At 48.8% G+C, this 25,853-nt stretch overlaps 1 protein-coding gene across 1 annotated transcript; it reads left to right on the top strand.

Moving 5' to 3' along the window:
- Nucleotides 1-1,033: 1,033 nt before the first annotated feature.
- LOC123131821 (uncharacterized) lies at nt 1,034-5,610 on the top strand. The gene is made up of 2 exons (XM_044551504.1): nt 1,034-1,758; nt 4,534-5,610. Exons 1-2 carry the CDS (start codon nt 1,252-1,254, stop codon nt 5,413-5,415), a joined length of 1,389 nt encoding a protein of 462 aa, XP_044407439.1. The 5' UTR covers nt 1,034-1,251; the 3' UTR covers nt 5,416-5,610.
- Nucleotides 5,611-25,853: the final 20,243 nt, after the last annotated feature.

A 25,853-nucleotide genomic window follows, 5' to 3' on the forward strand; every position in this document is an offset into this window, starting at 1 on the left:
TATCCTACGTGGCACTTCTAAGATAACACCATTGTACATGCCCTTAGATCTGGAAGAAAACATGACGGGGTCCTCGCAGGACTACCAACTACGTGGATCTTGACTCTTGAGGCCTGACTGCCTGAGGCTTGGGTCACCTACAAAAAAAAAGGCCTGAGGCTTGCGGCTTGGGCTAGCTATGTACAGTGAGAGGGGGGCCCTTGGAATCCGGGGGCCCGGGGCGGCCGCCCCTGCTGCCCCCCCTCAGGGCCGGCCCTGTGTGGATGCACGCTTAAGACTAAGCTTACATCAGGGTTTTGGTTATGAAATTGACAATTTTTGTTGTGGTCAGGATTTGCGATTACCGCTCCAAAGTTTCAAATAAATTTTGAATTCATGAATTTTAGCCATAGATAATTAGGTACTGAATTTAAAAATAGGCATGGGAATCAATTTGGCAACTTTGCGAAGGGACGAGAATAGAGTGGCCTGCAACATCTCCATGTGTTGTTAATATGGAAAGACGGGCTTATTTAGTTTAATAGAGCATTTTAATCTAGTTCCCATTGGCCTACATGCAAGGAAAAGAGCCCGTTGTATTCTAGACATCCTTACGAAAATCAAAAGCTTGTAGTGCTTACACCTCGAAATCATGTTTGCTACATACAAGTTGCGTGAACTTTGAATTCGGGGGAGAGAAGAGGAGGTGTAGCTCCAAGCGAGAGACCATAACGCCGCCGGCCGCAGGCGGCGTGACCGGCGATCTGTGGGTGGGGGCCTAGGAGGAGGAAGATGGAAGTTATTAGGGAAATAAGAAGATGGAGGTCATCCGTTGGATTTCAATCCAGCGGCCAGAAAAATTGACTTGGCCCTCGTTATTTTATTAAAGCAAAGCAAAGCAAATAGTAGTATTTGGAACAGAAACGTGGCAGGAGAGGAAGTTGCGCGTGAGTCCGGCCAGGAGAGGTGCAATATGTAGTACGAGCGGCGAAGCCAGGCACCAAACCGCCGTGACCCACGACCCCTCGCCTCGCCCCATCGATCGTAGGAGTTCGCTCACGCCATCCTCCATCCTCCCGCCCCCGCCCCCGCCCCCGCCCGCGCGCGGCTTCCGATCTCGCGACCAGCCGAGACGAGACCCTCCACCAACGCACCAGCAGCACGCGCGCACGCCTTTGCCCCGCGCCACCCACCACCACCCTCCCCCACCCGCCATGATCTTCTAGCTCCATCGGTACGTACGGCAGCCGCTCGAGCTTCTCCCAGCCAGCCATGAAGCCGGCGGGCATGGCCGAGTACCACCAGCACCCGGCCTCGCCGCGCGCGGCCCAGCGCCGGCGCCTCGTCTTCGTGCTGGCCCCGCTGCTGCTCTTCCTCGCCGCCGCGCTCTCCTTCCCCTCCGCGCTCCGCCTCCCCGCCCTGCGCTTCCCGCCGCGCGTGCCCCCGGCGGCGTCACACCACCGTCGTTCCCCGGCGCGCCGAGGGCGCGTGGCGGTGTGCCTGGTGGGCGGGGCGCGGCGGTTCGAGCTGACGGGCCCGTCCATCGCGCGGCACGTGCTGGGCTCCCCGGCGCTCGACGGCCGCGCGGTCGACGTGTTCCTGCACAGCCCGCTCGACGCCGACGCCTACAAGTTCTCCCTCCTGGCGCGCGCCGTCGGCAGGGAGACGGACACGGCGACGAGGCTGGCCGCCGTGCGCGTGTTCCGGCCGGAGCCCGTGGAGGAGACCCCCGACCGCGCCCGCGTGCTCACCGCCGCCAACTCCCCCAACGGCATCCAGGTCCGTACCATCCTACTAGCTACTATACCTCGCTTGTCTCACCGCTTGCTTCCATGCTCCTCAACCTCGAAACTATCCTCGACCGATCGCTCTCGCGCGCTTGCTTCGCCTTGCTGCAAACAGTTTTCGTTGTGCCGCGCATTGCATCTATCTATCTAACCAGAGAATCTCCTTAGTTGCTTCCTTTTCAATCAATCAAACGAAGGAGAAAACCACCACCGGAATAAATTATGGCTTGGGTTTTGGCCGCAACCTCGCGTGCCACGCGCGCCAGATTGGATCGATCGATCGATCTCGAATTGCTCGACGATCATGCGCGCGTCCGATCGGTGGGACGGAGACGATTAACCAGAGTAGTAGTAACTGCTGCCTAATTCGGCCGGGAATCGTAATTGAGACGGTTACTTCCTTCTCTCTTTCTCTCTCTCAGAATAATACTAATTCGGTTGAGGCTGGGGTCCGCGGCGGTTTCAAAAGTCTCTTTTCGGTCCAAGCGCGGTTTGGACTATCGTACTAGGAAAATGGCAACTGCCAAACCTGACACGATCCCTCTCTCTGATCTGATATAAATGTAGGAATAGATTGCTTCAGACGGAAGAGAGAAGGCGAGAGAGATTAGCGTCCCCATCCCGTGATCCCATCTAAGTCTAACCTCCCTGCTTAAAATATCGAAACCAGCAGACGTCCGCGCGCGCGTTACATCGTAACTGAAACTGAAACCCGGTGGGTCGGGTCGGAGCTAGAAAAGCTGCGGGGCCCCGCCGGCCTTGCTGCCCGCCCACCCGCCGGAAAAACTGACGCCATGGCCCCACAAGACCCATATTGATTAATCTATCTAGTACTAACATCTTTTAAAAAATAGTACCACCGATTTCTAATTATTTCAAAAAATGCAGATAATATTCTAGGAAAATGGGGTTTCGCTTGTCGTCCATGGAAATCAATTTGGTCAAAGTTAACCTCAAAAAACACATTATGCTCTATATAGATGAAAGAATGAAGTATTGAAAGTTCGACGCCGATGGATGCTCTAGGTGGCCACACAGAAATCGTGTATGGTACGTAGCGCGTAAGGAGGAACTGTCAATCGACACCGATAAGATGCCGGACGGCGGCAAGGATCGAAAAGAGAGACCGGTTTGGTTCGGCTCGCTGTGACAGCGCCGCGCCCGTTTCATTTTCGGCTTCACTGTCTGCTTTTCAAAGCCGACCGTGACATATTTTCTGAAGGGTGTGGTTTTGGAATACTTGTTTGCCGTCGACGCATGAGACCAAGTGGTAGAGGCCGATCGGTCCATGGATGGATGTATGATTTGGACGGACGGACGGAGCCGCGTCAACGCGGCCGCACCAAACACGTACGCGTCCAAGTGGCAATGTTCGGCCGCGTTTGGCTTTTTTAACCAAGTGTGTGCGCGACCTGTCACGTTCACGTAGCACGGCGGCGCGCGACCCGCCGGGTTTCTTGCGGTTCACCGCGCGCCCCACGCCGGCGAGTCAAAAGTCAATCATCAGCAGTTGGATACGTATGATTTTTTTTTTTACCCTCGAGAAGCGACACGTATACATGCATATATAAATAGGCAAGTCGGCGACGACTTGTCAGAAAACGACCCAGCGTAGTATGTGGGTGTAGTACGTACGTACGATTCTCTTTTACAAAAAGGAGCAACCTAGTACGTACGTACATAGTGCTTGCATACTTGCATGGCAGCAGAGGCACAAATCGATTCGGTCGGTCGTGGCTAGCTAGCAGCACGTACGTATGTACGTGTTCGATCATCAACAACGTGCATGCATGCCATGGGTGCATGGGCGACTCCCAAGTCCAACAATGGCTTAATTCCGAGGAGATATATTAGCATAATGCACACTAATGCATGATGTATACCCACGGCACTTTCGGTCCAAAACAGCCTGCCTACCTTCACAAAACAAAAGTAAAGTTGATATGTGAAGGGGCTCCTCTTCATTTCATCCATCTTTTTACGTTGCACGCGCTCGCTCCTTTTCCATGCATGCATGCGTGTATCCTCGAAACTCAAAAGGCCTCCTTTCTGCACTATCTTTCCTAGTATTATAAAAAAGGCCTCCTTTGTTGGATAGCGCCATTGATTGAGTTCTATACTTGTTTAATTTGGATGCAAGAGCAAAACAGCAACTACTAGCAGCTTGATTACAAATGCCCTGTGCAAAAAAGGCAAACATTTGCAGACAAAATGCACTTTGTGTGCCCAGGCACTCCAGACATTGTTAGATTAGAAAAGGCAGCAAAGGAGCAGTGGCACTATTTAATCCCGCTGCCCATCTGCCTGATGATGCAAGGATTAACTAGTGAACATGGTTATCCTTGACCAAATCAAACATATTTCTTGCAAAACGAACATGCGTTCCTACTCGTACTCCGCTGTAGCGTCGTGAAGAGCCAAACTGGCATCTTACCTTACCTTACGGCTGCTTAGCCTAACCCAGTGGGTTACGCATAACACACATGGGTTAGCGTGTGGTATCAGTGAGTGTTCCACTGTCATGTCATGTCAACGCTTAAGCAAGGCATATGCGCCACACATGGAGTGCTCTTCACGAATCACTACACTGATTGCGCCACAGTGACACACATGATTACTTAATAATCTTGCAGGTTGCATGCTGCAGCACATGCACGCCAGCAAGCTGTGGGCTCGACCTCCCGATTAGTTTTCTCTTAATCCACTATGATTATGTTAATTTACAACCTGATAACTAATTTAATCATGTATGTATGTATGCATGCAGGGCCTGCTGCAGTACTTCGGCCTGGTGGAGGGCTGCCTGGACCTCATCCGGGAGCGCGAGTCCTGGGGCAACTTCACGTACGCCTGGGTCCTCCGCACCCGCGTCGACGGCTACTGGACGGCGCCGCTGGCCGCCGCCGACGCCCTCCCGCGCTCCGACGCCGTCTACGTCGTCCCGGAGGGCTCCTCGTTCGGCGGCCTCAACGACCGGCTGGGCTCCGGGCGCCGGCAGGCGTCGGCGGCCGCGCTGTCCCGCGTCTCCATGCTGCCCCACCTCGACGCCGCCGGGTACCGGGACCTCAACTCGGAGGCGTCGTTCAAGGCGCAGCTGGAGGTGGCCGGGGTGAAGCCGCGGGAGCGGCGGATGCCCTTCTGCGTGCTCAGCGACCGGCGCTACGACTTCCCGCCGAACGGGTTCGGCGTGCCCGTGGCGTCGATCGGGAGCCCCGGCCCGCTCAGCGGCGCCAAGTGTCGCCCGTGCCGCCGCCCCGTGGCCTGCGGCCCCGGGGACGACGACGAGGAGGAGGAGTGCGCGGTGGCGCGGCTGGACCGCGGCTGGAGCTGGACCGAGTGGCGGAACGGGACGCTGGAGCTGTGCGACGCGAGCGGGCCGTGGGAGCGCGGGTGGGAGGAGGTGTTCGACAAGGCCGCCGGCGAGGAGGCGGCCGCGGAGCGGCGGAGGGTCGCCGGGATGGGGCTCGAGGTGTGCAAGGCGGAGATGGAGGCGCTCAGGGCGCGGACCGAACACTGGGACGCGCCGAGCTCCGACGAGATCTGCCGCCTCGGGCTCGCGCCGGCGAGCCGCTCCGACTCGTCCTCGTCCTCCTCTTCTTATTCCTCCGCAGACAGAGACAGTAAACATCAGCTAATCGAACAGCCCTAGACTTCTTTCTTCTACTCCTTGGCCAACATTTGTACAAAATATACAGGGATTCAATAGCGACCGGCAACGAATGCACAAGAGATAGAATCGGTTCAGCTCGAAAGTCCTGTCTGAAATTTGTAACGGCGGGAACTTCGCGGGCATTTTACATGTGAATAGTTTCATTTGAAGCAAAAACACAAAAATTCAATTGAAGGCTGAAGCTAACTCGATGTGCCATGGAAGCACGCCAAAAGTTAGTGAAAAAATAGAACTCTTTAAATTTTTCAGTTGATTGAAGATAATACTTTTAAAAAGAACGTGAAAATCTCAGTTATGAATTACATTTACACATTCAACAAGACAACGCCAACAACAACAAAAAGACAAATTCAACTATGGACAGAAGGCACCCGTTCGAGTTTTGGTGCAACTTTTTTTTTGAGAAATATTTTGGTGCAAATAAGGTTCTATTCAATGGCTATATTCTTAGTGGTGACCAACATGGGCCATCGCCCCCGCTAGCCCATGATATTTCCTCATGTCAATCCTCAATAAATGGTCAGGAAATCAGTCAAATCTGGCCCAAGCCTGTTTTAAGTCACCCCAAGCCCATTTGCCCCTCCTACAGTTTGGCCCAAGCTCTGCCACTACCAGTGACAGCGACACCTGGGTGCTGTGTCTCAAAAAAAAAAAAACACCTGGGTGCTCCTACCTCTTTGAAGGGTTTTTTTTAGCATCAGTACAGACACAAGCGCTCATATACATGCGCATACACTCACCCCTATGGACGCACACACGCACACCCTATCCCTATGAGCACCTCCGAGAGATTGAGCCGTCATATCATCTTGAGATTTACGAAGTCACCGTAGGCGCCTCGTCGTCGACGAGAACGTCTCCTCCCACTGAAAGCGTATCGCCGGAAATCTGAAATAAATCCAGGAATAATGCGAGCACCAGGATTTGAATCCTGGTGGGTTGGGGATACCACTGTCCACCTAACCAACTCAACCACAGGTTGATTCGCCCTCTTTGGAGGGGGGGTTGGCGTGATGGCGCGTCCTCATCCTCCCGAGCGCTACGAGGGAAACCTCATATTCTGATCTCACTGGATGAGACGATGACAACATCTTTGATGCTGCCCCATCCACGCAGGCATCATTTTGAAGCAGTTGTTAGCCAAACAAACTAGTGGTGTAACACAACACGGATGTGCGGGAGGCTGCCTAGCATTTGAGGGCGTTGTAAACTTGTGTGGCATGGCAATGATGATGGTGGCAAGAGGAGTAGGGTTGTTTGCTCGGAAAAAAATGATAACGATGACAATGTGACCACAACCTTGCTTGTGTTCCTCTCTTCGGTGGTGTGTGTGTGCGGGCGCATGCTTTGGGTAGCCAAATAAGTTGGGATGTGCATGTGTGGGTGCTTTGGGTAGCCAAATTGGCCGGGATGTCCTATCTTACGAGTGTGCTATAATTGTTTCATCCGTTTTTCCGCAAATTAACCGGGTTAATGTATTCTTCTTTTTTAACTGGGTCTGAACTAAGAAAAAGGAAATTTGTAACTTTTGTTTCGCTTCTTAAATAAACTAAGAAAAAGGAAATGTAATTTTTGTTTCCCTTCTTGTCAACTGGATACAGAACTCAAATTTGTAACTTGTGACGATCTGTTACTAAAATATAAATGTTTTCTACAACGGTTTGGTTGTGTTTTCTTGACCAGACCAATTTTAGGGGCGGTTCCTTCCAGAGAACTCAAATTTTTCTTTACGGCTTAACTTTCTAGCCACCACCGGGCCTTGAGTGAAAAAATGACAGCTTTCCGAGCTTTTAACATTAAGTGAAATCAATGATCCCTGCGATTAACACAGGGATTCTGATATTTAATAGTCCCACTAAATCTTTTTCAAGAGAAAACAAAATAACTGGAAATAAGAAAGCATCGGCGCTGCAAGATGATGGACTCGTTGAACTGATCAACAAAAGGGAAACCCTGGAGAAGCATCAGGACTGCAAAATGACGGATCCGTCCATGCCATTTGCTGATTTACCACGTCATATCGTCAAATGGCTTGTAGAAGATCACTGTAGGTCCACAGGTGCCGGCAGTATGCCTCTAGCACAATCTGAAAATAAACCAATAAATCTTATAACCTGCCAGCGATCAAACTTACATGGAGTCACATACGGAATCTAAAGTACAACACTGTTTTTCTTGTGATATTCAGATTGGCCAAACAAAGGTGAAAGCACGACAATAGATCAATAACCTCCCAGCATCCTAGATGTATATCCGATGTCTCTGCTGAAATTTGAGATGGGCTCTAGGCCCATATAGCAATTTCTGAAAAATCTCTAAGGGCCCAGGTGGGTTATATGGCACTAGGTGTAGTGGAAAGTTTAGTCCCACCCCGTTAATGGAAGGAGAGTTGGAGTGGTTTATAAAGGTTTCTCTTCTACATGCTATTGGAGCTTGAGAAGAGAAGAGGCCCTCGCGCACTCCTCCTCCGCCGCCCGCCTCGCCTCGCCTCGTCACGACGCGGGTTGCGGGATTGAGTTGGAAATATGCCCATATTTCCTTGTTCATGATAATTGTCTTTATTCATGCTATAATTGTGTTATCCGGAAATCGTAATACATGTGTGAATAACAGACATCAACATGTCCCTAGTAAGCCTCTAGTTAACTAGCTCGTTGATCAACAGATAGTCATGGTTTGCTGGCTATGGACATTGGATGTCATTGATAACGAGATCACATCATTAGAAGAATGATGTGATGGACAAGACCCAATCCTAAACATAGCGTAAAGATCGTATATAGTTCGTTTGCTAGAGTTTTTCCAATGTCAAGTATCTTTTCCTTAGACCATGAGATCGTGTAACTCCCGGAAACCGTAGGAGTGCTTTGGGTATACCAAACGTCACAACGTAACTGGGTGACTATAAAGGTGTACTACGGGTATCTCCGAAAGTGTCTGTTGGGTTGACACGGATCAAGACTGGGATTTGTCACTCCGTATGACGGAGAGGTATCACTGGGCCCACTCGGTAATGCATCATCATAATGAGCTCAAAGTGACCAAGTGTCTGGTCACAGGATCATGCATTACGGTACGAGTAAAGTGACTTGCCGGTAACGAGATTGAACGAGGTATTGGGATACCGACGATCGAATCTCGGGCAAGTAACATATCGATTGACAAAGGGAATTGCATACGGGGTTGATTGAATCCTCGACATCGTGGTTCGTCCGATGAGATTATCGTGGAGCATGTGGGAGCCAACATGGGTATCCAGATCCCGCTGTTGGTTATTGACCGGAGAGTCGTCTCGGTCATGTCTACATGTCTCCCGAACCCGTAGGGTCTACACACTTAAGGTTCGATGACGCTAGGGTTGTGAAGATATGTATATGCAGTAACCCGAATATTGTTCGGAGTCCCGGATGAGATCCCGGACGTCACGAGGAGTTCCGGAATGGTTCGGAGGTAAAGAATTATATATATAGGAAGTGCTATTTCGGCCATCGGGACAAGTTTCGGGGTCACCGGTACAAAGGGTCCCGGGGGTCCACCGGGTGGGGCCACCTATCCCGGAGGGCCCCATGGGATGAAGTGGGAAGGAACCCAGCCCAAAGTGGGCTGGGGCGCCACTCCCCTAGGGCCCATGCGGCTAGGGTTGAGGGGAAACCCTAAAGGGGGCGCCGCCTTGCTTGGGGGGCAAGCCCCCACCCCTAGGCCGCCGCCCCCCTAGCACCCCTATATATAGTGGGGGAGAGGAGGGACTTGAACACACAGCCCTTGGCGCATCCCTCTCTCCCTGTTACGTCTCTCTCTCTCTCGTAGTATAGGCGAAGCCCTGCTACTGTGACGCCCTGCATCCACCACCACGCCGTCGTGCTGCTGGATCATCATCAACCTCTCCTTCCCCTTGCTGGATCAAGAAGGAGGAGACGTCTCCTGTCCCGTACGTGTGTTGAATGCGGAGGTGCCGTCCGTTCGGCGCTTGGTCATCGGTGATTTGGATCACGTCGTATTCGACAACATCATCCCCGTTCTTTGAACGCTTCCGCTCGCGATCTGCAAAGGTATGTAGATGCATCTGATGACTCGTTGCTAGATGAACTCATAGATGGATCTTGGTGTAACGAGTAGGAAAATTTTTGTTTTCTGCAACGTTCCCCAACAGTGGTATCAGAGCTAGGTCTATGCGTAGTTCTTCTTGCGCGAGTAGAACACAATTTGTTGTGGGCGTAGATTTGTCAACTTTCTTGCCGCTACTAGTCTTTTCTTGCTTCAGCGGTATTGTGGGATGAAGCGGCCCGGACCAACCTTACACATACGCTTACGTGAGACCGGTTCCACCGACTAACATGCACTAGTTGCATAAGGTGGCTGGCGGGTGTCTGTCTCTCCCACTTTAGTTGGAGCGGATTCGATGAACAGGGTCCTTATGAAGGGTAAATAGAAGTTGACAAATCACGTTGTGGCTTTCACGTAGGTAAGAAGACGTTCTTGCTAGAACCCTAATTCAGCCACGTAAAACTTGCAACAACAATTAGAGGACGTCTAACTTGTTTTTGCAGCAAGTGCTTTGTGATATGATATGGCCAAAGTTGTGATGAAAGATACATATGTGATGTATGAGATGTTCGTGTTATTGTAATAGGAATCACGACTTGCATGTCGATGAGTATGACAACCGGCAGGAGCCATAGGAGTTGTCTTTATTCTTTTATATGACCTGCGTGTCATTGAGGAATGCCATGTAAATTACTTTACTTTATTGCTAAACACGTTAGCCTTAGTAGTAGAAGTAGTAGTTGGCGAGCAACTTCATGGAGACACGATGATGGAGATCATGATGATGGAGATCATGGTGTCATGCCGGTGACAAGATGATCATGGAGCTTCAAGATGGAGATCAAAGGAGCTATGTGATATTGGCCATATCATGTCACTATTATTATTTGATTGCATGTGATGTTTATCATGATTTGCATCTTGTTTACTTAGAACGACGGTAGTGAATAAGATGATCCCTCATAATAATTTCAAGAAGTGTTCTCCCCTAACTGTGCACCCTTGCTAAAGTTCGTCGTTTCGAAGCACCACGTGATGATCGGGTGTGATAGATCCTTACGTTCACATACAACGGGTGTAAGACAGTTTTACACATGCAAAACACTTAGGGTTAACTTGACGAGCCTAGCATGTACAGGCATGGCCTCGGAACACAGAGACTGAAAGGTCGAACACGAGTCGTATGGAAGATACGATCAACATGAAGATGTTCACCGACGATGGCTAGTCCGTCTCACGTGATGATCGGACACGGCCTAGTCGACTCGGATCGTGTAACACTTAGATGACTAGAGGGATGTTTAATCTGAGTGGGAGTTCATTAATAATTTGATTAGATGAACTTAATTATCATGAACTTAGTCTAAATCCTTTGCAAATATGTCTTGTAGATCAAATGGCCAACGTAGTCCTCAACTTCAACGCGTTCCTAGAGAAAACCAAGCTGAAAGACGATGGCAGCAACTACACGGACTGGGTCTGGAATCTGAGGATCATCCTCATAGCTGCCAAGAAAGATTATGTCCTACAAGCACCGCTAGGTGAAGCTCCCGTCCCACAGAACCAAGAGGTTATGAACGCTTGGCAGACACGTGTTGATGACTACTCCCTCGTTCAGTGCGGCATGCTTTCCAGTTTAGATCCGGGGCTCCAAAAGCGTTTTGAGAGACATGGAGCATATGAGATGTTCGAAGAGCTGAAAATGGTTTTCCAAGCTCATGCCCGGGTCGAGAGATATGAGGTCTCCGACAAGTTCTTCAGCTGTAAGATGGAGGAAAACAGTTCTGTCAGTGAGCACATACTCACTATGTCTGGGTTACATAATCGCTTGACTCAGCTGGGAGTTAATCTCCCGGATGATGCGGTCATTGACAAAATCCTCCAGTCGCTTCCACCAAGCTACAAGAGCTTTGTGATGAACTTCAATATGCAGGGAATGGAAAAGACCATTCCTGAGGTATTTGCAATGCTGAAATCAGCAAAGGTAGAAGTCAAGAAGGAACATCAAGTGTTGATGGTCAATAAAACCACTAAGTTCAAGAAGGGCAAGGGTAAAAAGAACTTCAAGAAGGATGGCAAGGGAGTTGCCGCGCCTGGCAAGCAAGCTGCCGGGAAGAAGCCAAAGAATGGACCCAAGCCCGAGACTGAGTGCTTTTATTGCAAGGGAAGCGGTCACTGGAAGCGGAACTGCCCCAAATACTTAGCGGACAAGAAGGCCGGCAAAACCAAAGGTATATTTGATATACATGTAATTGATGTGTACCTTACCAGTACTCGTAGTAACTCCTGGGTATTTGATACCGATGCCGTTGCTCATATTTGTAACTCACAGCAGGAGCTGCGGAATAAACGGAGACTGGCGAAGGACGGGGTGATGATGCGCGTCGGGAATGGTTCCAAGGTCGATGTGATCGCCGTCGGCACGCTACCTCTACATTTACCTACGGGATTAGTTATAAACCTCAATAATTGTTATTTAGTGCCAAGTTTGAGCATGAACATTGTGTCAGGATCTCGTTTAATTCGAGATGGCTACTCATTTAAATCCAAGAATAATGGTTGTTCTATTTATATGAGAGATATGTTTTATGGTCATGCTCCTATGGTGAATGGTTTATTCTTTATGAATCTCGAACGTAATGCTACACATGTTCATAGTGTGAGTACCAAAAGATGTAAGGTTGATAATGATAGTCCCACATACTTGTGGCACTACCGCCTTGGTCACATAGGTGTCAAACGCATGAAGAAGCTCCATGCAGATGGACTTTTAGAGTCTCTTGATTATGAATCATTTGACACGTGCGAACCATGCCTCATGGGTAAAATGACCAAGACTCCGTTCTCAGGAACAATGGAGCGAGCAACCAACTTATTGGAAATCATACATACTAATGTGTGCGGTCCAATGAGTGTTGAGGCTCGCGGTGGCTATCGTTATGTTCTCACCCTCACTGATGACTTGAGTAGATATGGGTATGTCTACTTAATGAAACACAAGTCTGAAACCTTTGAAAAGTTCAAGGAATTTCAGAATGAGGTTGAGAATCAACGTGACAGGAAAATCAAGTTTCTACGATCAGATCGTGGAGGAGAATACTTGAGTCACGAATTTGGCACACACTTAAGAAAATGTGGAATAGTTTCACAACTAACACCGCCTGGAACACCTCAGCGTAACGGTGTGTCCGAACGTCGTAATCGCACTCTATTAGATATGGTGCGGTCTATGATGTCTCTTACCGATTTACCGCTATCCTTTTGGGGCTATGCTTTAGAGACTGCCGCATTCAGTTTAAATAGGGCTCCGTCGAAATCCGTTGAGACGACACCATATGAATTGTGGTTTGGGAAGAAACCTAAGTTGTCATTTCTAAAAGTTTGGGGATGCGATGCTTATGTCAAGAAACTTCAACCTGAAAAGCTCGAACCCAAGTCGGAAAAATGTGTCTTCATAGGATACCCTAAAGAAACTATTGGGTATACCTTCTACCTAAGATCCGAAGGCAAGGTCTTTGTTGCCAAGAATGGATTCTTTCTAGAGAAGGAGTTTCTCTCGAAAGAAGTGAGTGGGAGGAAAATAGAACTTGATGAAGTATTACCTCTTGAACCGGAAAATGGCGCAACTCAAGAAAATGTTCCTGAGATGCCTGCACCGATTAGAGAGGAAGTTAATGATGATGATCATGAAACTTCAGATCAAGTTGCTACTGAACTTCGAGGTCCACAAGGACACGTTCCGCACCAGAATGGTACGGCAACCCTGTCTTGGAAATCATGTTGTTAGACAACGGTGAACCTTCGAACTATGAAGAAGCGATGGCGGGCCCGGATTCCGACAAATGGCTAGAAACCATGAAATCCGAGATAGGATCCATGTATGAAAACAAAGTATGGACTTTGACTGACTTGCCCGTTGAACGGCGAGCCATAGAAAATAAATGGATCTTTAAGAAGAAGACAGGCGCGGATGGTAATGTGACCATCTATAAAGCTCGGCTTGTCGCTAAGGGTTATCGACAAGTTCTAGGGGTTGACTACGATGAGACTTTCTCACCGGTAGCGAAGCTGAAGTCCGTCCGAATCATGTTAGCAATTGCCGCATTCTACGATTATGAAATATGGCAAATGGACGTCAAAACGGAATTCCTTAATGGTTTCCTTAAGGAAGAATTGTATATGATGCAGCCGAAAGGTTTTGTCGATCCTAAGAATGCTGACAAGGTGTGCAAGCTCCAACGCTCGATTTATGGGCTGGTGCAAGCATCTCGGAGTTGGAACATTCGCTTTGATGAGATGATCAAAGCGTTTGGGTTTACGCAGACTTATGGAGAAGCATGCGTTTACAAGAAAGTGAGTGGGAGCTCTGTAGCATTTCTCATACTATATGTAGATGACATACTTTTGATGGGAAATGATATAGAACTCTTGGACAGCATCAAGGCCTACTTGAATAAGAGTTTTTCAATGAAGGACCTTGGAGAAGCTGCTTATATATTAGGCATCAAGATCTATAGAGATAGATCAAGACGCCTCATAGGTCTTTCACAAAGCACATACCTTGAGAAGATATTGAAGAAGTTCAATATGGATCAGTCTAAGAAGGGGTTCTTGCCTGTGTTGCAAGGTATGAAATTGAGCTCGACTCAAAGTCCGACCACGGCAGAAGAAATAGAAGAGATGAATGTCATCCCCTATGCCTCAGCCATAGGTTCTATTATGTATGCCATGCTGTGTACCAGACCTGATGTAAACCTTGCCGTAAGTTTGGTAGGAAGGTACCAAAGTAATCCCGGCAAGGAACACTGGACAGCGGTCAAGAATATCCTGAAGTACCTGAAAAGGACTAAGGAAATGTTTCTCGTTTATGGAGGTGACGAAGAGCTCGTCGTAAAGGGTTACGTCGACGCTAGCTTCGACACAGATCTGGATGACTCAAAGTCACAAACCGGATATGTGTATATTTTGAATGGTGGGGCAGTAAGCTGGTGCAGTTGCAAGCAGAGCGTCGTGGCGGGATCTACATGTCAAGCGGAGTACATGGCAGCCTCGGAGGCAGCACATGAAGCAATTTGGGTGAAGGAGTTCATCACCGACCTCGGAGTCATACCAAATGCGTCGGGGCCGATCAAGCTCTTCTGTGACAACACTGGAGCTATTGCACTTGCCAAGGAGCCCGGGTTTCACAAGAAGACAAGGCACATCAAGCGTCGCTTCAACTCCATTCGTGAAAATGTTTAAGATGGAGATATAGAGATTTGTAAAGTACATACGGACCTGAATGTAGCAGATCCGTTGACTAAACCTCTCCCGAGGGCAAAACATGATCAACACCAGAATTCCATGGGTGTTCGATTCATCACAATGTAACTAGATTATTGACTCTAGTGCAAGTGGGAGACTGTTGGAAATATGCCCTAGAGGCAATAATAAAAGCATTATTATTATATTTCCTTGTTCATGATAATTGTCTTTATTCATGCTATAAATGTGTTATCCGGAAATCGTAATACATGTGTGAATAACAGACATCAACATGTCCCTAGTAAGCCTCTAGTTGACTAGCTCGTTGATCAACAGATAGTCATGGTTTCCTGGCTATGGACATTGGATGTCATTGATAACGAGATCACATCATTAGGAGAATGATGTGATGGACAAGACCCAATCCTAAACATAGCGTAAAGATCGTATAGTTCGTTTGCTAGAGTTTTTCCAATGTCAAGTATCTTTTCCTTAGACCATGAGATCGTGTAACTCCCGGATACCGTAGGAGTGCTTTGGGTATACCAAACGTCACAACGTAACTGGGTGACTATAAAGGTGTACTACGGGTATCTCCGAAAGTGTCTGTTGGGTTGACACGGATCAAGACTGGGATTTGTCACTCCGTATGACGGAGAGGTATCACTGGGCCCACTCGGTAATGCATCATCATAATGAGCTCAAAGTGACCAAGTGTCTGGTCACAGGATCATGCATTACGGTACGAGTAAAGTGACTTGCCGGTAACGAGATTGAACGAGGTATTGGGATACCGACGATCGAATCTCGGGCAAGTAACATATCGATTGACAAAGGGAATTGCATACGGGGTTGATTGAATCCTCGACATCGTGGTTCGTCCGATGAGATTATCGTGGAGCATGTGGGAGCCAACATGGGTATCCAGATCCCGCTGTTGGTTATTGACCGGAGAGTCGTCTCGGTCATGTCTACATGTCTCCCGAACCCGTAGGGTCTACACACTTAAGGTTCGGTGACGCTAGGGTTGTGAAGATATGTATATGCAGTAACCCGAATATTGTTCGGAGTCCCGGATGAGACCCCGGACGTCACGAGGAGTTCCGGAATGGTCCGGAGGTAAAGAATTATATATAGGAAGTGCTATTTCGGCCATCGGGACAAGTTTCGGGGTCACCGGTATTGTACCGGGACCACCGGAAGGGTCCCGGGGGTCCATCAGGTGGGGCCACCTATCCCGGAGGGCCCCATGGGCTGAAGTGGGAAGGAACCCAGCCCAAAGTGGGCTGGGGCTCCACTCCCCTAGGGCCCATGCGGCTAGGGTTGAGGGGAAACCCTAAAGGGGGCGCCCCCTTGCTTGGGGGGCAGGCCCCCACCCCTAGGCCGCCACCCCCCTAGGAGATCCCATCTCCTAGGGCCGGCGCCCCCCTAGCACCCCTATATATAGTGGGGGAGAGGTGGGACTTGAACACACAGCCCTTGGCGCATCCCTCTCTCCCTGTTACGTCTCTCTCTCGTAGTAGTATAGGCGAAGCCCTGCTACTATGACGCCCTGCATCCACCACCACGCCGTCGTGCTGCTGGATCATCATCAACCTCTCCTTCCCCTTGCTGGATCAAGAAGGAGGAGACGTCTCCCGTCCCGTACGTGTGTTGAACGCGGAGGTGCCGTCCGTTCGGCGCTTGGTCATCGGTGATTTGGAACACGTCGTGTTCGACAACATCATCCCCGTTCTTTGAACGCTTCCGCTCGCGATCTGCAAAGGTATGTAGATGCATCCGATGACTCGTTGCTAGATGAACTCATAGATGGATCTTGGTGTAACGAGTAGGAAAAATTTTGTTTTCCGCAACGTTCCCCAACAGCTTCCGCCGGTGACTCCATCCCGTCCGCCGCGTACACGGTCGACGGGAGAGCAGGTCTCCGAAACCATGCCCTTCTGATTCCTGTACAGGGTGTGGGGCGAATAGGTTTTTGGGCAGCGATTACGTGACTGCTCGCTTCCGATCGTCTACTTCCTCTACGTCCGCGTCGCCTTCATCATCACCATGTCCACCGACGCCGAACGTGCAAACGCCGAGAAAGCTGAAGCCGACAAGAAGGCCGCCGAGGACGCCACCAAAGCCGCGGCCTCTGCATGGCCTACCGGAGGGTATAACTCGTTTATCCCGCTCCTACTGTTTTCTGTTTTAGCCATGCTAGCGTTATACTTAGATCTTTCTGCAATTAGCGTAGTATGTGCTTGCTTGACTGAATATCAGTATGTGTTTATTTGTGTCAATGTCGTGCTAGTGATTTTCTCGTGGATTAATTTAATCAAGAAATTGCCTATTTACTCAAGAATCCAAAAACCTATTATGTGTAGGAATTTTTCGGCAAGTGGCTTTGCCGCTTCACTGAAACCGGATAAGTTTACCGGTACATACTTTAAGCGTTGGCAAACTAAGACCACGTTATGGCTCACGGCTATGAACGTGTTCTGGGTCACCGGTGTCTCCACGGGAACGATTGCTCCTGAACAGGAGAAGGCGTTCAAGGAGGCTACCGTTGTGTTTCTCGGAGCAGTTCTTAGCATGATCGGAGATAAACTGGTCGATGCATATTTACATGTGCATGTCGCCAAGGACTTGTGGGAGGCGCTCGAATCTAAATTCGGGGCCGCCGATGCAGGGAGCGAGATGTATATTATAGAGCAGTTCCACGATTACAAGATGGTTGAAATCCGTCCTGTATTGGAGCAGGCTCATGAGATAATATGCATTGTTAAGGAGCTTGAACTTCTTAAGTGCGAGTTACCGGGCAAGTTTGTCGCGGGCTGCATAATCGCTAAGCTCCCTAATTCCTGGAGGAACTTTGCCACCACTCTGAAACATCAGAGGCGTGAATTCTCTGTGGAGGATGTCATTGGCCATCTGAGTGTTGAGCAGAATTCGAGGGCAAAAGACTCGCATGGAAAAGGGACCGAAGGGACTTCTATCGCCAACATGGTGAACCAGAGGAACCATAACTCCCACAAGCCCAAGGGAAAGAATGGTGTCCAACAGAATACCGACTTTAAGAAGAAGGGTAAGAAGACCTTCAAGAAGAACAAGAAGGATGAGGGCTGCTTTACTTGTGGTTCAGTTGAACATTGGGCCAACAAGTGCCCAAACAAGTACAAGAAGCCAGGACAGGACTCCAAGTCTGTCAACATGATTGTGGGCAACAATGAGAATGGTGCATCTGGGTACGGTAATTTATTTACTGTTTTTCAGTGTTTCAACCCAATGATTGGTGGGTGGACACAGGTGCAGGTGTTCATGTGTGTGCTGACATTTCATTGTTCACTTCTTACCAGGTCACAGGTCACGGGTCCGTATTGATGGGGAATGGCGCGAGTGCTTCTGTTCATGGTGTTGGCACGGTCGATCTGAAGTTTACTTCAGGAAGGATCGTGCAGCTGAAGAACGTGCAACATGTCCCCGCCATCAAGAAGAACCTCGTTAGTGGCTCCCTTCTATGTAGAGAAGGGTTTAAGTTGGTTTTCGAGTCTAATAAATTAGTTGTTACGAAATATGGACTCTTTGTTGGAAAAGGTTATGAGAGCGGAGGGATGTTCGGCCTTTCCCTCGCAGATTTTTGTAATAAAGTCGTGAACCATATTCATTCGAATGTTAATGAATCTGAAGTTTGGCATTCACGTCTTTGTCACATTAGTTTTGGTGTTATGACGCGGCTAGCCAAGTTGGATTTAATCCCGAGTTTCACCTTAGCCAAAGGTTCTAAGTGCCTTTCATGTGTGCAAGCTAAGAAATCTCGCAAGCCTCACAAGGCCGCGGAGGAGAGACACTTGGCACCATTAGAACTCATACATTCTGATCTTTGTGAGATGATTGGTGTGTTGACTAAAGGTGGAAAGAAATACTTCATGACATTGATAGATGACTCCACTAGATATTGCTATGTGTATCTGTTAAACACTAAAGTTGAGGCTCTACACTACTTTAAAATCTATAAGGCAGAAGTTGAGAAACAACTTGAAAAGAAAATTAAACGAGTCCGGTCAGATCGTGGTGGAGAGTACATCTCGAGTGAGTTTGATTCTTTCTGTGCGGAATATGGCATTATTCATGAGAGGACGCTTCCCTATTCACCCCAGTCAAACGGGGTTGCCGAGCGGAAAAACCGTACTCTAACTGATTTGGTTAACGCCATGTTAGATACATCGAGTTTATCCAAGGCATGGTGGGGGGAGGCTATATTGACGGCATGTCATGTCCTGAATAAAGTTCCGACAAAGGATAATGAGATCACTCCCTATGAGAAATGGGCAAAGAGAAGGACAACACTCTCGTACTTGCGTACTTGGGGCTGTTTGGCGAAAGTCAATGTGCCGATCCCCAAAAAGCGTAAGCTTGGACCAAAGACTGTGGACCGTTAATTTGGGTTACGCTAAGAACAGCGTTGGCTATAGATTTCTAGTAGTGAAATCTGAGGTACCTGACCAGAAGGTCGGTACAATTATGGAGTCTAAGGATGCTACATTCTTCGAGGATATTTTTCCTATGAGAGATATGCAAAGCACTTCTAGACAGGAATTTGAGGAGACTCCTGAACCTGCCATTCCTATGGAATACTATGAACAAACACATTATGAAAATCCTGAGGAGGATGACGAGGAAACCCTTGGTAGGGGCAAGAGACAAAGGACAACAAAGACCTTTGGTGATGATTTCTTTGTGTACCTCATGGATGATACTCCCACTTCTATTTCAGAAGCGTATGCCTCTCCAGAAGCTGACTACTGGAAGGATGCGGTCCGTAGCGAGATGGATTCCATCATGGCTAATGGGACATGGGAGATCACTGATCGTCCCTATGGTTGCAAACCACTTGGGTGTAAGTGGGTGTTCAAAAAGAAGCTTAGGCCCGATGGTACTATTGAAAAGTACAAGGCTAGGCTTGTGGCCAAGGGCTATGACCAGCAAGAAGAGGAAGATTTCTTCGATACTTATTCACCTGTGGATAGACTGACCACCATTCGAGTATTACTCTCATTGGCGGCCTCACACGGTCTTCTCGTCCATTAGATGGATGTTAAAACGGCTTTTCTAAATGGAGAGCTAAAGGAGGAAATCTACATGCAACAGCCTGATGGATTTGTGATAGATGGTCAAGAAAGAAAGGTGTGTAGGTTGATAAAATCTTTATATGGCCTGAAACAAGCACCTAAGCAATGGCATGATAAGTTCAATACAACTCTGTCATCTGTTGGTTTTGTTGTTAATGAGGCTGACAAATGTGTATACTATCGCCATGGTGGGGGCGAAGGAGTTATACTGTGCATGTATGTTGATGACATACTGATATTCGGAACAAACCTCAAAGTGATTGAGGAGGTCAAATCATTTCTATCTCAGAACTTTGAGATGAAAGACCTTGGTGTGGCTGATGTTATCTTGAACATCAAGCTACTGAGAGATAATGAGGGTGGAATTACACTTCTGCAATCCCACTATGTTGAGAAGGTGTTGAGTCGTTTTGGATATTCGGACTGCACGCCATCTCAAACACCATATGATCCTAGCGCATTGATTCGAAAGTCCAAAGGCATGGCTAAAGATCAATTGAGATACTCTCAAATCATTGGTTCACTGATGTACCTAGCGAGCGCAACGAGGCCTGACATCGCGTTTGCTGTGAGCAAACTGAGCCGGTTTGTTTCCAAACCGGGTGATGTACATTGGCATGCTGTTGAGAGAGTTATGCGCTATCTGAAAGATACTATGAACTATGGACTTCACTATACGGATACCCGTCGGTACTTGAAGGGTATAGTGATGCGAATTGGATCTCTGATGCTGATGAGATGAAGGCCACAACTGGGTATATGTTTACTCTTGGAGGTGGCGCTGTTTCCTGGAAGTCTTGCAAGCAAACGATCTTAACAAGATCGACAATGGAAGCAGAATTAACAGCATTAGACACATCTGGTGTTGAAGCGAGACGGCTTCGAGATCTTTTGATGGACTTGCCATTGGTTGATAAACCGGTTCCGGCTATCCTTATGAACTGTGACAATCAGACTGTCATCACCAAGGTGAAGAGTTCAAAGGACAACATGAAGTCCACCAAACACATAAGAATGATATTAAAAGCTGTCAGAAAATTAAGAAACTCCGGAGTGATAGCGTTGGACTATGTCCATACGGCTAAGAATCTGGCAGATCCCTTTACGAAAGGGCTATCATGTGTTGTGATAGATAATGCATCGAGGGAGATGGGTATGAGACCCACATGAGTTGCCATGGTAGTAACTCAAGCTATGTGATCGGAGATCCCATGAATTAGGACCTGGGAAAACAAGCCAGTGGTGAACTGAGGAGAGTAACTATACTAACCCACTCCGTTGGAGATGCAATACTCTCGATACTGTATGGTAGGATGACTATTGTCTTAATGTGTTCCAAAGCTTATGTAAGCAAGATGCTATCCTACAGAGCGATCTTTGGAGGAACACACCTATGTGAGCCCGATTGCTGGTCACAGTCTATGAGATTGGGGTGATCTCTAGTAAGCTCATGAATAGGCCAGGAGTGTGACTTATATGCTCCACCCGAGGGGTCAGCCTTCGGCAGCCTAGTACTAGTAAGACATGTAGTGAAACTTCTTTACGCCAAACTGACAATTCAAGGCATAGTCCATTGTTCAGTTGTGAAGGAATGTAGCTACCTGCTCTAGGTGAAGTTCAACCTTAACAGTTCTTCACTAACACACCGGTATATCGAAACAGCAATTGGAACAGAGGACACAATGGGCCCTGAAGATCTGGTGGGGGATTGCTGAAATTTGAGATGGGCTCTAGGCCCATATAGCAATTTCTGAAAAATCTCTAAGGGCCCATGTGGGTTATATGGCACTAGGTGTAGTGGGAAGTTTAGTCCCACCCCGCTAGTGGAAGGAGACTTGGAGTGGTTTGTAAGGGTTTCTCTTCTACATGCTATTGGAGCTTGAGAAAAGAAGAGGCCCTCCCGCACTCCTCCTCCGCCGCCCGCCTCGCCACGCCGCGCCTCGTCACGACGCGCCGCGCCGCGCCGCGGGTTGCGGGATTGAGCCGAGCCGAGCTCACACCTACGCGCTTATTTTTGCCAGTCACTAACGGAGAGTTCTTTGATAGCCGGGCCACGATCTAAGACGTCGGATCGTGGGCTGTCACGGACTCGGACGCGGGTCGAGCCCACGTGGGCTGTCACGGACTCGGACGTGGGTCGAGCCCACGTGGGCTGTCACGAACTCAGACATGGGTCGAGCCCACGTCTCTCCACGCGGCTGCGTCTATATAAGTGTGCGGTGTCTCCTAACCCTAGCCGCCACGAACACATCACATCTGCTCCACGCGCACGCCCACCGTCGTTCCCTTGCTGCTGCTGCCGCCGGTGACTCCATCCCGTCTGCCGCGTACACGGTCGACGGGAGAGCAGGTCTCCGAAACCACGCCCTTCTGGTTCCTGTACGGGGTGAGGGGCGAATAGGTTTTTGGGCAGAGATTACGCGACTGCTCGCTTCCGATCGTCTACTTCCTCTACGTCTGCATCGCCTTTATCATCACCATGTCCACCGACGCCGAACGTGCCACCGCCGAGAAAGCTGAAGCCGACAAGAAGGCCGCCGAGAACGCCGCTGCCGCCCCCAAAGCCGCGGCCTCTGCATGGCCTACTGGAGGGTATAACTCGTTTATCCCGCTCCTACTGTTTTCTGTTTTAGCCATGCTAGCGTTATACGTAGATCTTTCTGCAATTAGCATAGTATGTGCTAGCTTGACTAAATATCAGTATGTGTTTATTTGTGTCAATGTCGTGCTAGTGATTTACTCGTGGATTAATTTAATCGAGAAATTGCCTATTTACTCAATAGTCTCGACCACATATAGCAGTAGGTGTCAACGTAACTTATCAACATTTGTATTTCCTTCTGCCCTAACTGAAGTACTGCGTACTAGAGTGACTAGTTCTCTGGGGTACAATAGAAAACATGTATAAAGCATAATCATGTTGTAGATCAGCAATCAAGCTTACACGTGCTGGAAGATTCACTAACAAGTTTTGAAGGTTTGCATTGCATTTAGGGTGAAACAGGACACTAGACCAGCAATTTCCTACACGTGCATTCATTTTCCCAAGAGAAAAGTCCACTTTTCAGCCATCAACTTACCATTTGGTTTAGGAATCAACCATTAACCAAAAAACGGTTATTGCGCACCCTAAACTTTCAATACCATCCAGGAATCAACCCTCGCCTCGGCTGAAGCTACTTTCCGCTTACTTGCTTGGTGTTAGTACTGTCACATCAGCGTCTGACCCTTCCTTACATGTGGGACCCACCAAGAAATAAACGAAAAGAAAAAAAATCTCTCTCCCTCTCCTGCCAGGCAGTAGCAGCGAGCAACCTGCAGTAGGGCCGGGCAACATGCACCGCTGTAGCAACAAGTGAACGAACGGTAGCAGGCAACGGCGGAGGGGGTGACCTCGTTCCTGCGGCGGGTATGGTGGCGGCACCACTTTGGCGAGCAAATGCCACCTGTAGGCCTTCCCAAGTGAAGCCAACACTAACATAACCTTCTCCTCGACTGCCTTTGTGGAGCCCCTGTGCTTGCCAATGGAGGAAGGTGACTATGGGAACCCCTTCCCCGCCATGTCCCGAGGTCGCGGCCACTATATTCCTCCAGGGTGGTGAACTCTGCTACCGCCTAGCATCGCCAACCACCACTCGACTTCCTCTCGTCACATCGTACCTCCCAGTCGTATCCTTCACATGCAAAAGCCTCTAAAGTGCCTGATCCAACGACCACCACGAGCATCGTTGCCATTTGTAAGCTTTGGTAAGAAATCACAAGTCAAGGACACCCCCTGATGTCTGTCGACCCCCGCAAGGACTAGGCATACATCCGGCGCCTACCTCGCAAAATAGGGCCAATCCATTCAGGAAAGACAACTGAATCGAGTCAATGGACTAGCACTTCTGGAGAGTCTTTCCTCACCCCACTCCTAATGCCCCCACGACCTCTTTCTCTCATCTCTCCATCTTCTAGATCGGGCGGAGCTCCTCCCTTCCCCACGCCGCCACGCGCCATAGGCAAGTGGCAATAGAGGTCAGCTCCTCCCCGACCCCTCACCATTGCCGCGCTAGATCCGCCGCCAGCTGGGTTGAGGAGCACCTTCTCCGCCCATGGCAACGATCTGACACCAACACCGGCCTTCTTGAGGAGCTCGGCCGTGTGGCTCATGTAGGGGAACGTAGTAATTTCAAAATTTTTCCTACGCACACGCAAGATCATGGTGATGCATAGCAACGAGGGGGAGAGTCTGATCTACGTACCCTTGTAGATCGCAACGGAAGCGTTGACACAACGTAGAGGAAGTAGTCGTACGTCTTCTTCCCGATCCGACCGATCCAAGCACCGTTACTCCGGCACCTTCGAGTTCTTAGCACACATTCAGCTCGATGACGATCCTCGGGCTCCGATCCAGCAAAGCGTCGAGGAAGAGTTCCGTCAGCACGACGGCGTGGTGACGATCTTGATGTTCTACCGACGCAGGGCTTCGCCTAAGCACTACAACGGTATGATCGAGGTGGAATTTGGTGGCAGGGGGCACCGCACACAGCTAAGGAACGATCTCAAGGATCAACTTGTGTGTCTAGAGGTGCCCCCTGCCCCCGTATATAAAGGATCCAAGGGGGAGGGGCTGGCCGGCCAAGGGGGGAGGCGCAGGAGAGTCCTACTCCCACTGGGAGTAGGATTCCCCCTCCAATCCTAGTCCAACTAGGATTCCTCGGAGGGGAAAAGAGGAGGAGGTGGCCGGCCACCCTTTCCTAGTCCTAATAGGACTAGGGGAAGCGGGAGGCGCACAACCCATCTAGGGCAGCCCCTTCTCTTTTCCACTAAGGCCCATTATGGCCCATTTAGCTCCCGGGGGGTTCCGGTAACCCTCCCGGTATTCCGGTAAAATCCCGATTTCACCCGGAACACTTCCGATGTCCAAACATAGGCTTCCAATATATCAATCTTTATGTCTCGACCATTTTGAGACTCCTCGTCATGTCCGTGATCATATCCGGGACTCCGAACTACCTTCGGTACATCAAAATGCATAAACTCATAACAACTGTCATCGTAACATTAAGCGTGCGGACCCTACGGTTCGAGAACAATGTAGACATGACCGAGACACGTCTCCGGTCAATAACCAATAGCAGGACCTGGATGCCCATATTGGCTCCTACATATTCTACGAAGATCTTTATCGGTCAGACCGCATAACAACATACGTTGTTCCCTTTGTCATCGGTATGTTACTTGCCCGAGATTCGATCGTCGGTATCCAATACCTAGTTCAATCTCGTTACTGGCAAGTCTCTTTACTCGTTCCGTAATACATCATCTCACAACTAACATCTTAGTTATAATGCTTGCAAGGCTTATGTGATGTGCATTACCGAGAGGGCCCAGAGATACCTCTCCGACAATCGGAGTGACAAACCCTAATCTCGAAAGACGCCAACCCAACATCTACCATTGGAGACACCTGTAGTACTCCTTTATAATCACCCAGTTACGTTGTGACGTTTGGTAGTACCCAAAGTGTTCCTCTGGCAAACGGGAGTTGCATAATCTCATAGTCATAGGAACATGTATAAGTCATGAAGAAAGCAATAGCAACATACTAAACGATCGGGTGCTAAGCTAATGAAATGGGTCATGTCAATCAGATCATTCAACTAATGATGTGACCTCATTAATCAAAAAACAACACATTGTTTATTGTTAGGAAACTTAACCATCTTTGATTAACGAGCTAGTCAAGTAGAGGCATACTAGTGACACTCTGTTTGTCTATGTATTCACACATGTATTATGTTTCCGGTTAATACAATTCTAGCATGAATAATAAACATTTATCATGATATAAGGAAATAAATAATAACTTTATTATTGCCTCTAGGGCATATTTCCTTCAGTCTCCCACTTGCACTAGAGTCAATAATCTAGATTACACAGTAATGATTCTAACACCCATGGAGCCTTGGTGCTGATCATGTTTTGCTCGTGGAAGAGGCTTAGTCAACGGGTCTGCAACATTCAGATCCGTAT

The sequence above is a fragment of the Triticum aestivum genome, chromosome 6A (genome assembly GCF_018294505.1).
Source record: "Triticum aestivum cultivar Chinese Spring chromosome 6A, IWGSC CS RefSeq v2.1, whole genome shotgun sequence".
Classification (NCBI taxonomy): Eukaryota; Viridiplantae; Streptophyta; class Magnoliopsida; order Poales; family Poaceae; genus Triticum; species Triticum aestivum.